Genomic DNA, 15,251 nt, shown 5'->3' with positions numbered 1-15,251 from the left:
TCACTTAAGTGTATTTTAAGTGTAAAATCTCAAAACTAACCAGTACATGATTTTTTTTTTTTTTTTTTTTTGCATGTAGTGCCTTGCAGTTATGCAATTACAGTCCAAGAGGGGCAAAACATGGCACTGGGATCAAAGTGATTTTTGTTTGGTTTTACAAACTGAAAGTTGTAAGAGTTTGTCTATATATTTTTTTTTCCATTTTGAACCCAAAACATTTAATGCTGACATGATAAACTAATATTCAAAACACTTTGTATCAAGTTAAACTGTTTAATGAACACATAAACCCAGCAGTTACACAATATTAACAATATAACAATCTGTCACACAATACAATGAAATTGACAATAGATGTTCAGCATATGATAAATTACACAGAAACGATGAACAGATGGTGCTGGTGTGTTTCTGTGCTGGTTACAGTTTACAAGAATCACCGAGATTTATTTGCTACACAGATTCAAACAGTCTGTCCATAGTATAAAATATTAAAGGCAATTGACCGTCGAGTCAAACACTGCACCGATTTTAATACCAAAGACATTGTCAAAGTTTTATTGTGCAAATTAGGAATTCAATTTGCAATTACAGGGAATACATAAGAAACCTACACTGTACAAAACAACATCTTCATACCACTGAGAAATACTTATCCTGAGACCTGGTACACAAAGCATCCGTCTGTTAATATGCCGTGTTAAGGAACTGATTATGGACAGTTTGTGTTTTTCAACACTATGTGCATCATGTGTGGATGAATGCAATAGTGCAAAAATACTCTTCATAAATATCATACTTTAAGAACATTTCCTTCTGAAAACGGTCAGGATTGAGTTGTGGCACAGGAATGTGAAACATGAACAAACGTGGAAGCATTTATCATTACAGCAAATATAGAACAATTAAGGAATCGTGGTAAAACAACAGTGTAATGCATGAATCTCATTAAACCTGTTAAGAACATGGCTTTCCTATTTCACTCCAAAATCAAAATATTAATCATAAGTTCTGATTTTCATGACGATTAAGCACAATTCTCCCAAATTGTCATTATTGTAATGTATCATTTCCTTTTTTTTAGTTCTGTAATTTTAAATTACTTTCATGACTGTAGCCACAAGATTTTTTGTACTACATTACAGTATAAAACACAATACTTTAGCAAAGATATAGACAAGCCAAAAGGTCAAATTAGTTATGCAATATATTAAAAAATTATTAAAATCAGCATAGAGGCAGTACAACAAATACAACCATGATGCATAAATATTTGAATATTTTAATACATTACACCACTGTTTATGTTTGAAATAATTAAAGATTTTTAAAAAATATTTTTTAAAGAAATCTCTTCTGCTCACCAAGGCTGCATTTATTTGATTAAAAATACAATAAAAACGGTAATACTGTGAAATATTAGTATAATTTAAAATAACAGTTTTATATCTTAATATATATTAAAATGTAATTTATTCCTGTGATAAAAATCTGAATTTCCAGCATCGTTACTCCAGACTTCAGTGTCACATGATCCTTTTGTAACAATGGTTTTTGAAATTATGACACTGTTATGTGCTTAATCGGGCTGCTTTTCTCTTTTGTTTTTTTGAGGTGAAATATGAGAGCTCATAATACATTGTAAACATTAACTTCAGCATTAAAATTATTCTACTTATGCACATTCATATTTTTGGCATTTATAGAAAATATAAAAGTTAAATGTTAAAGAAGGTCTGTCAATGTTTGGCATCTTGCAGCAATTAATTTAAGCGACTACTCTTAAAAACCAAACTGAATTAAACCGCAGCGAGAAGCAGGTAAAATGCGAGGAAAGCATTGAATGGGCAAACCACGTTCTGCATGTATGGACTGTCTGATAGCTGGCGTTGCTTTGCATATCCTACAGATATGGCAGTTTCCTCTTGTTTTTGGTGGCAACTGCAGTGAAAGCAAACAAGGGTTGATATTATGTTCCCTCAGTCGTGTTCGACCCCTGCGGTTTGCGTTTTCTCACTGAACTCTCTGCTGCCCCCTCTGACGGAGGCTGATCGCTGCTTCCGGCGGCTCCGTCGCTCATCTGTCCTTCCTCTTCGGTCGACTCATCACCAGACACACGTTCGCTCTCGTTGTCCAGGTCCGACGTGTGTTTCTCCTCCATCATAACGTCCTCCACCTCTTCCTCTGAGACTTCCTCCTTCACGATTACAACTACAGAAACAAAGATTGAAATGATTCATTATATTAGGACAGGGTCAATAAACACCTCTTAAGTTGAACTGGGCAGAAATATTAAACATTTCTGATTTTTGAAATAAAAAATTTTAACTGAACAGTAAACTTATTTCAGCTGGTTTATTACTGCACTACAGCAAAAATATTTTATAATGCACTGGTCAGTTTTGAGATTTTGGGCTGTTTGACTTTTCATAAGTTGTTTCAGACTAGTGGAAAGAAAACATACAAAATACACTTTAAGTGTTTATTTCATTTTTGTACTTTATCTGTTTGCATCTTCAGTGATAATACATATTTTAAAGGGCGTTATCTCAAAATTAGTTTTTTCTTAATTTCAGCATCACTTATAAACACCAAAACTTAGAGTTTTATTCCTATCTATATTTTGAAGGTTTTTATAGAAGGGTTTGTTTATATATCATTCGCCTTATTTTTTTTTTTGCACTTTATTTGTGTAGAATAATTAGATTACATATCTTTTTAAAGGCGGTTTCTCAAAACAGGTTTTTTTTCCATTTCAGTGGCACTTACATACACCAAAATTTACAGTTCTATTCCAATTCATATTCTGATAGTTTTTATAGAGGGGTTTGTTCACATATTATTCATTTGATTTTTTTATTGATCGCACTTTATCTGTTTGTGTCTGTAGATTATATTTTTAAAGGACATTTTTTCAAAATTTGTTTTTTTTTTCAATTTCAGCATCACTTATAAACACCAAAACTTACACTCTAAAAAGTGCTGGGTTAAAAAATAACCCAACCATAACCCAGCTGCTGGGTAACTATGGGACAGAACACGCGTTGGGTTGTTTTGACCCAAGTGCTGGGTTAAACCATTTGACCCAAAATGCTGGGTTGTTTATTTGACCCAACCAGTGGGTCAGATTAACTGTGCTGCTGGGTTAAAAACTACCAAAATATTGGGTTATTTATTGTCTAATTGCCTTGCTACCTTTATATTTACAAATAATAATATATAAATCACAAAAGAATGTAAAATTATTATTGTTTTTCTGTAATACAGTTACACAACACAAAAAAATGAATATGTAAATGTCATTTTAATGAGTTTTCATATTTCTTTTTAATACAGTTTTCAAATAGATTTTTGTCCAACCCTTAAAGACACAAATAACGGTTTTAGTAGATCAGTTTCTTTTAAACACAAAACTGTAAACAAGGCACACTATATTCCTATTCTTTATGTCAACATTGCAGCAGCAGAACACTCAAAAATGAATTATTACCACATTAGAATCATTCCCAACATTGTGCCATTAAAACTAAGCCAAACAAAGAGTCCACCAGACAATTCTTACAATTTAAAACATGTTACAAGTGGCCAAAAAAAAAACTTCACACATGAAGACTTATGTCCATCAATATGATATACTGCAAGCTGGAGAAATTCCCAGGCAACAAGTCCGCTTCAATGGCATGGCCTGGAACAATGGCGAAGGTCTAGAAATGTTGTTGTCTCATCCCAAGGCTCAAATCCTCCATGTTGGTCCCCACCTGTTAATTATACGGCATTTAGTCTTGCAACATTACATTTTAAGTTAAGTGTATTTTATGAACATAAACACAGAGGCATGAAATAAATGCTCATTTTACTTCTCAACTTGTCATACAGTTGTGGTCAAAATTATTAGAAAACTAGTATTTTCACCAGCTAAATAAGGTTTTAAATCAGTGATTTCTATCTTTTGCTGTAGTGTGTCAGTAGGAAATATCGGTTTACATTTCCATTCATTTTGCCATTAATTGTGATAATCCAGTGACATTTTTGTTCTGTGCTCCACACAGGATCTGATCTCATCATCATCCAGAAGAACTGTGACAGCGTCTCCAAGGTGCTCCAAGAGACCTACCTGCAAAGCTACAATACTGTTAAAAGTTTTAAGCACTTGTCTAAAAATGTCATAAAATGACGCTGTCAAAAATAATGTCATAAATAAATGTTCTTAATCAATTAACCTTGATTAACTAAATTAAATCAACATTTGGTTTGACCATCCTTTTGTGTTTAAAGCAGCTTTTGCCCTACACTAGGTGCACTTGCACATAGTTTTTCAGGTAGCTTTGCAGGTAGGTCTCTGGAAGCATCTTGGGGACGTTGTCACAGTTCTTCTGGATTTAGTCTGTCTCAGTTTGTTCTGTTTCTTCATGTCATTCCAGACAGACTGGATGATGATGAGATCAGATCTCTGTGTGGAGGATTGGCTGTTGTGCAAACAAAAATCTCACTGGATTATCACAATTAAAGGCAAAATGAATGTTTGGAAATGTAAACTGATATTTCTTACTGACACACTACAGCAAAAGATAACAAACACTGACTTAAAATCATTTTTTAGCTGGTGAAAATTCTACTGTTATAATAATTTTGGCCACCACTGTGTTTATATATATATATATATATATATATATATATATACACCCTTATTAGAGCAGAAAACGTAAAACAAAACTTACAGGTTGTACGTCAATGAATGGCCTCCGGGATTCCGTGGTTGTGGGTCTGAAGACCTTTTATCCAGAGTGGGCAGGACTTTGAAAGCACTTTCCCCTTTAGCATCTAAACCATAGGAATAATATGCAAACTGTGAACCATATTTTATAATCAAAACAAACTGAAACACTTTCATATAAGGATTTCTTCATTCCTTTAAATATTGCAAATTAATTCCCACCCTCATTCAACTACTGCAGGTTAAGTTTAGGTATGGGGTCAGATTCAGGGATGTAGAATATGCTCATGCAGAATAAGGCATCAGTTTGTGCTTCATAAGTACTAATTAACAGCCAATATACAAGCTAATAAGCAACTAGTTAAGTGTTACTGTACCATTGTATTTACCAGTTGATCTGTGTCAAATACAGTTGCATATTTTTTTATAGATTGACATATTATTAGAAAAAGCTTACCTTAAGTCATGTCACCCAGCTCTGAATGCACCTCACTGAGCACTGGCAAGAATTAGGTCTGCAACTGTAGCCCAGTCTTCAAAAAGTCTGCCTCTGGATATAGCTTCCTAAAGTCTTGTGAAATCTGATCAAATCTGAAAAACAAATGTGGTTCAATAAGTTTAAGGTTTATACTGGTCTCCTAGTTTGTAATGCAACACAGGCACTCACTAAAATAGAGGAAGAGTAAGGGGCCGTTCACATGCCGCGTCTAAAAACGCGTGAAAACGCAAGACGCGTCGCTTTCTTTCCAAAAACGCAGCTTGCTCTCCCATGGCGTCTGCCGTTGCTAAGCAACCATGTCCCGCGCCTGGAAAAAAATGAGCTTCCATTATGAGCGTATAATAACGAACTTCAGTGCGCAAAAAACGCGACATGTGAACGGCCACATACACCACGAGAGATTAAGTCTAACTTTACATACTGTAGCTAAGACAACATTACATTTAAGTAATAAACAATAGTACATACCAGTCATATTGTGGTTTAACATTATTAAAATAAGGGACATAGCGTTTTAGCTAATGCAGATAAGTTACCTCAAGGAAAAAACCGCGAAAATGCTCAACATAAAACATATGGATCTATCGTTGGATTCGGCACGTCGCAAACATTTACTTGAAAAATATGCCCTTAAAAGATCAATTTTTGTATGAAATGATCTAATTTTGACAAAACATTACAAAGCAATACAGTATGCAGACAGTAAAGGAACTTAGTTACCCCCGTATTTCTGACCTACTCTTTCCATAAGGCGTTAAAATAAAGGCCATATGTATACTGTAAATTATACAAATAACATTACACACACACACACACACACACACACACACACACACACACACACACACACACACACACACACACACACACACACTTTATATAACAATAAAGCGATTGTTGAGGCAAAAAAGTACATCGCTAGGCTGCTTAAGTTACAACGTTCGTCATTCACGGAATAAAATGCCAACCCCGCACAGCGACATATCAAATATTGCATTAAACAGTGAAATCAGTGTGCTCTAAAACACAACTTATTAAAAATAAAGGTAAACAATTATATAATCATATTATTAATTTACCTTATAATCCTGCTTGCTGCGAGGTGCGTGACCGCCTGGCGAGGAGACGAGTGAAGAATCCAGAATGTTCGATGAAGTGAAAAAAATAAACAAACCGGTTGGGTCAAAATAACCCAACCCAGGTGTTCATAGTGAAAGAACCCCTTATAGTCCATTTGACCCAGCATGATCAACCCAACTGTGTGTTTACAGTGCCTCAAACAACCCAGAATTTTGACCCAGCACAATTAACCCAGCAATGTGTTTACAAAAATAACCCAGCACTTTTTAGAGTGTAGAGTTTTATTCCTATCTATATTGTGAAGGTTTTTATAGAAGGGTTTGTTTATATATCATTCGCCTGATTTTGTTGCACTTCATTTGTGTCTGTAAAACACTACATGTCTTTAAAGGCAGTTTTCTCAAAAAGTTTTTACCTCCAATTCAGCAGCACTTACATACACCAAAATTTACAGTTCTATTCCTATCTATAGTCAAAGTTTTTTATAGAGGGGTTAGTTCATATATAATTTTTCTGATTCTAAACAACATTTTATTTTCGTAAACATATTTTTTTCTGGCTGTCAACAGTATTTTCTGATTTATGGAGTGATAAAATCTCACTTAATTTTGAAACACAAAATATCTAATTTCATTTTATATCTTAAGTAAATGTATCTTGATTTAAGATTTTTTCTATATTTGTACTGGAAAACAAGACAGATTAATTAAAGTCAGAAGATGTATTTTAAAAAGTTTACTATTTAAATTTTTAATTAAAAAAATATGAACACTTTACATTAGGTTGCATTTGTTAATACTAGTTAACTACAAATAATTCTGAAACATGTATTAACCTTAATGTTAACTACAACATTTACTAATATTAAAATAAAGAGTAGTATCTGTTGCACCTAAACTAATATGAATCAATGCAGAGTTGTATTTTTATTAACAAATATAATTAAATACTGTAGCAAAATTATAGCCTAATTTTTAGTTAATGCATCTGAGTAAATGCATTAACTAATGTAAAGTGATACCAAAAATAAGGTGCAATAATATGCAAATATGCAATGCTTCAAACAGCATTATGCTAAAAAAGTGTTTCTTAACTCACCTGTTTTGTCTTTGTGCTTTGGTCTGGAGGGCCAAATGCAGTCAGCGATCAAAACCAGCATCTAATTGAAATATATTTACCATTAGACTCAGTAATTATTTCAAACCCACTAGCTGAAGTTACTTTTGAAAGTTTGATCCTCTACATGCGAGAACCACCCACTAGATCCTCAAACGAGCCGCAGAATCGACCAGCGTTACACAACTCACCGTTGTATAATGCAGGAACTTCTTTCTCAAAATTTATTACATAATTCCTCCTGCAGCAAGTCATCATGTGTCTGTACAGTATGTGCGATCGGCTTCATAGAGCTCTCTCGCATCAGATGAAGTCGAGTGCACTTTGTTGGTCTTTTTAGATCTGTAGCACGGACGCTCCATCCGCGGGAATATTTATGCATGAGCTACTTTCATGCAAAGAGTAAAGCATTTCACTTTAAGCTTAGAGCATGAATAATACATTAACATAGCTAAATGGTGAAAATGACGTTTTTAAACTTACCAGGCCGAGCATCAGTCCCATAAAGAGTGTAATGATGGCAAAAATCACATAAGAGCCCCAGGAAGGGATACCGAGAGTATTCGTCAGGTACGTGTGGATTTGCTGTGATGAATGGACAAAATAGCGTTATATTTAATGCAAATGACAAGATCAAGTTTAGACTTGGATCACCAATGGATCCTCTGCAGTGAATGGGTACCGTCAGAATGAGAGTCCAAACAGCTGATTGAAACATCTCACAAGTAATCCACACCACTCCAGTTCATCAATTAACATCTTGAGCAGCCAAAAGCTGCATGTTTGTAAGAAACAAATCCATTGTTAAGACGTTTTTAACTTGCAACTATTGCTAAAATATGACTCCATAATCCATATTAACACTTTCTCCATCGAAAAAGTGGTCTGGTCTGAATCAGGAGAAAAATCTGCACTGATCAAGCACCGTTTACAAAGCCAAAACAGCTCTAAACAAATAAGTTGGTGAATTTTGATGTGTGAGACAACAGGAGACGGATGTTTTCACTGGAGGAAGCATTATTATGGATTATGGACTTGAATTTTGGCTGATGGTTTAAAGTTAAAAATATCTTATTGATTAATTAGTTTCTTACAAACATAAAGCTTTTAGCTTCTCAAGATGTTAACTGATGGACTGGAGTGGTGTGGATTACTTGTGGATTATTGTGATGTTTTTATCAGCCATTTGGACTTTCATTCTGATGGCACCCATTCATTGCAAAGGATCCACTGGTAAGCAAGTGATGCAATGACATTTTCTAAATTAGTTGGCTATCAAAAGTTTACATCCATTCAGAATCTGCAAAATGTTAATCAATTTTACCAAAATGAGAGGGATCACACAAAATGCATGTTATTGTTTATTTAGTGCTGACCTGAATAAGATATTTCACATAAAGGATGTTTACATTTAGTCCACAAGAGAAAAATAATAGTTAAATTTATAAAAATGAACCCATTCAAAAGTTTACATCCCCTTGATTCCTAATAATGTGTTGTTACCAGAATGATCCACAGATTTGTTTTTGTTTAGTGAAGTTTGTTCATAAGTCCCTTGTTTGTCCTGAAGAGTTAAACTGCCTGCTGTTCTTCAGAAAAACCTTTCCAACAATGACTGTATGATTTTGAGATCCATATTTTCACACCGACGACAACTGAGGGACTCATATGCAACTATTACAGAAGGTTCAAACGCTCACTGATGCTAAAGAAGGAAAAACCATGCATTAAGAACTTGGGGGGGGGGGGGGACTTTTGAACAGAATGAATGTGTGCATTTTTCATATTTTGCCTAAATATCATATTTTATAAAAGCATTTGAACCTTTAGTAATAATTGCATATGGGTTCCTCAGTTGTCCTCAAGTGTGAAAAGGTGGATCTCAAAATCAAAAGAAACCAAAGAATGTGTGAAACCTGAAGGATTTTTTGGAAGAACTATTATTTTCTCTTGTGGACTATATGTACGTCTTTTATGTGAAATTTCTTATTCAGGTCAGTACTAAATAAACAATACCATGCATTTTGTATGATCCCTCTTATTTTGGTAAAATAATAAACATTTTGCAGATTCTGAAACTCAACTGTACATCTATTTCTAATTTCTAACTATTCCATTAAAGAACAAACTGCTAAATATTTCTTACTCTGATCCACACGGAGAGACGAAACAGATTAGCCATTCCTGACATTCTGTAAAAGAAAAAAAAAAAGGCCTTTAAGCAAGGAATTATATTAGCAACTAATTTTACGAGAGATTTCAGGAAGCAAACACATCAGCACTTTCTTCCCAGACAGAAAGGTTGTATTTACAGAAGAGACGATGGCGACTTCCATCCTGGCACCGGCTCAACCATCGCCCACTTTTTCTGCTCAACATACGCCTGGATATCCTCAATAGTCCGTGATGAAACATATTTGCGAAAATTTCCATCTTTAGCGCTGTGGATGAGATGAATTGTTCAATATTGTAATTTAAACTTTGTTATATGCTATTTTTGATCAGAAATGGAACCTAAAAGAACATTTAGAAAGCCAGTTCTGTCATTACACCTGAGGGAATATAAACTCAGCCATCTGAGGACTTACTGAAATATAGTCGGCAGTGTTGTAACCAGAAACCTCCCACTCAGACCTGCAGAACAAAAGAAGAGAGGACAGATATGTTGATGCAGAAATGTGGATAGAAGAGCGAGCACATCCTATACGGGCCAAAAAAATCCCTTCGGCATGGGAAGGCGGTGTACGGTCTATAGCAGAGCTGTAATAAGAGTAAAGCCTGACAGCTTTCTGACAGTAACAGGCGTTTTCTACCCCGCCAGATGAGATTTCCACAAAAACGAACGGGAGAGATGCTATTCAAGCCTCGATGCAGGTGGAAGCACGACACAACAGACCCCATTTACACCCGCATCATTAGCCGCTTAAATGCAATCTTTGCTTGCATTTAAAATGCAATTAGTGTTCAAAGGGAATCGTCTAAATGGGTCTGGATATAATGGTATTAATAATAAAAGCTTTCATCTGCTTGTGATGCCACTCAGTGATGGCTCACATCAAATATATCTGATAATAACTGCGGGTGGAATTCAAATTAGTGATCTGTTAAAAGTCTGACTCTTTTTAAAGTCTCACTGTAGTTTATTCAAGCCGCATGATTAAACTTAAAAAAGCTCTGTGTGCAAACAATCCAGCAGTGTTCAATGTAAATGCCAGACACACTGCTGTTGATCAGACTGAATGCAAACAAGGTCTTCACACTCATGATAGAATCATACGCATATCATTATTTTCAATGGTTTTGAATGTGGCTCATCCTGTTTTATGATATTAGTGTCACTGTTATACTCTTATATTAGCTTTAGCTGTTATATAATGTGAATAAGCTTTTGCACTGATGTCAGACTAACTGTATAAATGAAGCTCCAAATAAAATAAGAAAAAAAAAATCAAATATGTATTTCATTTACTGTAAGACAAAACATTTTTATTACCATATGGTTATTTAAAATATAATGTGTAAACCAGTAAAAATAGCTATATTGTGATATATTTTGTCGTATAAATAAAACACAACAACAATAATAACGTATAACTGATATCGTGTATATATCTATATATCTATATATAATATATATATATATATATATATGTCTGTATATGTATAAAAATTTTATATGATTACAATATATTATTATTACTATTAGTTATTAGATTTACTAAATGTATATTATATAGTTAACACATTAATTAATAAATAAAACAGAAATAAAATGTACAAAATATATGTATTTTAATTGAAATTGTATATAATTAAAATATAAATATGAAAATTACTATTGCTAGTACTACTATTTATACTGTATGTATATTTAAAATACAATAATCAATCAAATATAATGTGTAAACCAGTATAAATAACTATATTTTGATACATTTAGTTGTATAAATAACACAAGAACTAAAAACAATAACACGTGTATATATGTGTGTGTGTGTATATACAGTATATATATTATTTTGTATTATTATATTTCCTATAATAAAAAATTGTGTAAACCAGTAAAATAACATTGTGATATATTTTGCTGAATAAATAAAACACAATAACACTTTTTATTTAATATCATTGAAAAATATTATTATTATTACTACTACTGCTATATATATATATATATATATGTGTGACCCTGGATCACAAAACCAGTCATAAGGTTAAATTTTACAAAACTGAGATGTATACATCATATGAAAGCTCGATAAAAAAAGCTTTCTATTGATGTATGGTTTGTTAGGATAGGACAATATTTGGCCGAGATACATCTATTTGAAAATCTGGAATCTGAGGGTGCAAAAAAATCAAAATACTGAGAAAATCACCTTTAAAGTTGTCCAAATTAAGTTCTTAACAATGCATATTACTAATCAAAATTTACATTTTGATATGTTTACAGTAGGAATTTTACAAAAAATCTTCATGGAACATGATCTTTACTTAATTTCCTAAAGATTTTTGGCATAAAAGAAAAATCAATAATTTTGACCCATACTATGTATTTTTGGCTATTGCTACAAATATACCCCAGCGACTTAAGACTGGTTTTGTGGTCCAGGGTCACATATGTATATATATATATATATATATATATATATATATATATATGTATACACACACACACACACACGTGTTATTATTATTAGTTATTGTGTTTATTTATACAACATTATTGTATTTTATATATATATCTATATATATATATTTTTTTTTTATAAAACAACATATTATATTTCCTATAAGTATAGGAAAATATATAGGAAATGTTATATTTAATGTTTTATATATATATATATATATATATATATAACACATTAATACATAAATACAACAGAAATACAATATACAAAATATATTTTTAATTTATTAATTAATTAAATGCTTTATTAAGTGTTTTTAATACTACAAGTACTACTACTACTTGTATTTCCGGTATGTATATTATATAAAATACAATAATTAATAATGAAATAAAACCTAATACAAAAATATGTATTTTGTATTGAAGTGTTTTTAATTACTACTATTTATTGCTATTATACATTGTATACACGGAGAAAGAGAGACAGTGAATGGTCACACATGAGCAATGGTCAAACCTGGTTGTTGTGTAACATCAACCCTGCCCACTGATATCCCCAGACTTTCACTTTGTCTTCCAAGATTCTCCCAGTCTGTTTGTAAATGTTGACAGGCCGGACACCAAGGAGCATAGCTGATGAAAACACATGAAACAGAGCGATTCGTTTACATGCGTGCATATATAATACATTAATAACCTCGCTGCATACTGGATGTAAATGTGGGTGTAACCCTGATGATGTGAACATTCACCTATGGCCATTATTTACACAATAACATCCACAATATTTGTGCATATCGATGCTTAATGCCTAAATCTGACGATCTGAAACGATTTGCGCGCATTTATATATACTACTGCTGCTGCAAAAAGAGATATTTATGAACACTTCCGGTTATATCTCAACACACACGTCACTGCATGAGATACACTGTTATTGTTACCGTTATTTCGATACATTGTTGCACTCTGAAGTGTTACATTATTGCAGCGCGCGGCAGATCAAAGCATTATCGAATCCCAGCGCTATTAATCTGATCATTCACACAGGAATCCTGCAGCATGTGGATCATAGCAGATCACACACACACACACACACACACACACACACACACATCTGACTGTACTCACAATTTGATCATCCACTCGCCCTGCAGGATGAGCGTCCAGTTGGCGTCGGCTACCGTCTGCACAATATTATTATCGTCCGTCTGAGCGATTACACGAGCCGCGAGCATCAGGAATACAGCAGAAATCCAGCAGGAACTTCTGCCATATTTCTGCATGTCAGCGCGTGTCAGTCCCGCCATATTGCTGCTGCAGAAGCACATGATTCAACACAAGCAGGAAATACAGCAGCAGCAGCAACAGCCGCGGTGGCGCTTAAAGCTAAATTTGACAGATGTGCATGAAGCACCTCTACACAAACACACACAGGCCTGTATACGTAGCGTAATTTTTTATATTTTTACAAAACATTAAAAATATATATCATATAGCTTAAATATCATGGAAATAAATGTACTAAATGTGTGTGTGTGTGTGTGTGTGTGTGTGTGTGTGTGTGTGTGTGTGTGTGTGTGTACATTTTAATAATATAAAATAAATATACTTTTTGTATTAGATTTTAATTATTATTATTATTGTGTTATTATATAGATTTTAATATAAAAATACGGTACAATATATTTTATACAAATAATAAAGAAATAGTATATAAATATATAGTTTTATATATTTTAATGTGTTAAATATATGACACGTATTACATGTTTATTATATATTATATGTATCTTTATATATTTTTTAAGAATTCGGTTGTAGAGCTCTTTAATAGTAATTCTTATAGTAAAAATTCTGTTGTAGAGCTCTGTAATTAAAAATGAATGGAAGTCAATTGAGACATGACTAGTAAAAATTTATTTGTAGAGCTCTCTAATTGGAATTTTTACTAGTAAGAATTGAATTAGAGAGCTCTGTAATTGGAATTGTTACTAGTAATAATTGATTTTGAGGGCTCACTAATTGGCACTGTTACTAGTAGGAACTGAATTATAGAGCTCTCTAAATGAATTGTTACTAGTAAAAATTCAATTACGACAAGTAACGTATAGTATATTTTAGGCTAAAACGGCTTGCCATACCTACCTACATATTAAATAATACATAACAAAAATGCTCAGGTAAGGTTTTGTCCAAATCAAAGTTCATTTTGATATTTTTGCAGCAGTCGTTAAATCACTTTAATGCTTATAAATCAGTTTAAAACAGTCAAATTAATCTTTATGTGCTTTCAAACTGTCTATAATAATATTAATAATAATAGAGATGGAAATAATAATTGCTGTTTTTCTTTCTTGTATAGTTTCCCAGAAGTGCAACTGAAACAAGATGCATTGATCATATTGGTATCTGCCAATGTTAGCATATTATAGACCTAATTATCTGCACTAAATTAATATTGGTGCAGCCTAATTGAAAGTTTCATTAATTTACATTAATTACATTTCATTTTCTAGAAATTGAAATCCTGCATGTTTTCATGAGATAAATAAGCTTATAGATTAGTTTGTAAGAGATGAAAGAAGAGAAGTTAATATATGAGAAGCATGATTGTATTGATCTCTATAGGATTTACATTCCCAGGTGTGGAAGATAAAAAAAAGACTCCCACATGAGACGAGCCAACACTGTCTCTGTCAGTCAATATTAGTGCATGAGTGTTTTAATTATGACCATCAGGCTGAACTGGTCAATACTGGAAGTAGATTATATCAGGGTTTATTTGGTCTAGTTCATCCAACATACTTTCTTCTGTGCTGGTTACACAGCTTTAGCTTTTCTTCTGTGTAATTACATTTTTTAATGCCTGTTTGTGCTTCAAGCATGACTCATGTTCTAGATCTGAGCTATATTATCAAAAGAATTTAACATTTATTAAAAATATGTCACAATCAAGGGTGTAGAATTTAGTAGGGACATGTCCAGCGACTACTAAATCATCCATTTGATCAAACAATTTAATATATGTGTATTTAACCACTGTTGCTGTAATTTTGGCTGCATCTGAAATAGTCATACCATTGATATTACCTGAGAAGTTAACATATAAGGTAGCCAAAGTGTTTAAAACATACAAGCACAATTCAGCACAATTTAGATCGTAACTTCAAAGGAGGTTCGCTAATCATTTTGCCAATTGAATG

The 15,251-nt window shown here is 33.0% G+C and overlaps 1 protein-coding gene across 1 annotated transcript; it reads right to left on the bottom strand.

Moving 5' to 3' along the window:
- Positions 1-253: 253 nt before the first annotated feature.
- Positions 254-13,354, bottom strand: tmx4 (thioredoxin-related transmembrane protein 4). The gene is made up of 8 exons (XM_073827237.1): positions 13,177-13,354; positions 12,563-12,678; positions 9,998-10,043; positions 9,722-9,850; positions 9,556-9,601; positions 7,893-7,994; positions 7,392-7,452; positions 254-2,211 (listed from the first exon to the last, which is right to left on the bottom strand). The coding sequence occupies exons 1-8, from the start codon at positions 13,329-13,331 to the stop codon at positions 1,970-1,972; spliced, it is 897 nt and encodes a 298-aa protein (XP_073683338.1). The 5' UTR covers positions 13,332-13,354; the 3' UTR covers positions 254-1,969.
- Between the last annotated feature and the right edge of the window lie 1,897 nt (positions 13,355-15,251).

Source organism: Garra rufa, chromosome 21 (assembly GCF_049309525.1).
Source record: "Garra rufa chromosome 21, GarRuf1.0, whole genome shotgun sequence".
NCBI classification, from domain to species: Eukaryota; Metazoa; Chordata; class Actinopteri; order Cypriniformes; family Cyprinidae; genus Garra; species Garra rufa.
Note: the sequence above shows the minus strand (reverse complement) of the source record. Positions and strands in the feature narration are given on the sequence as shown.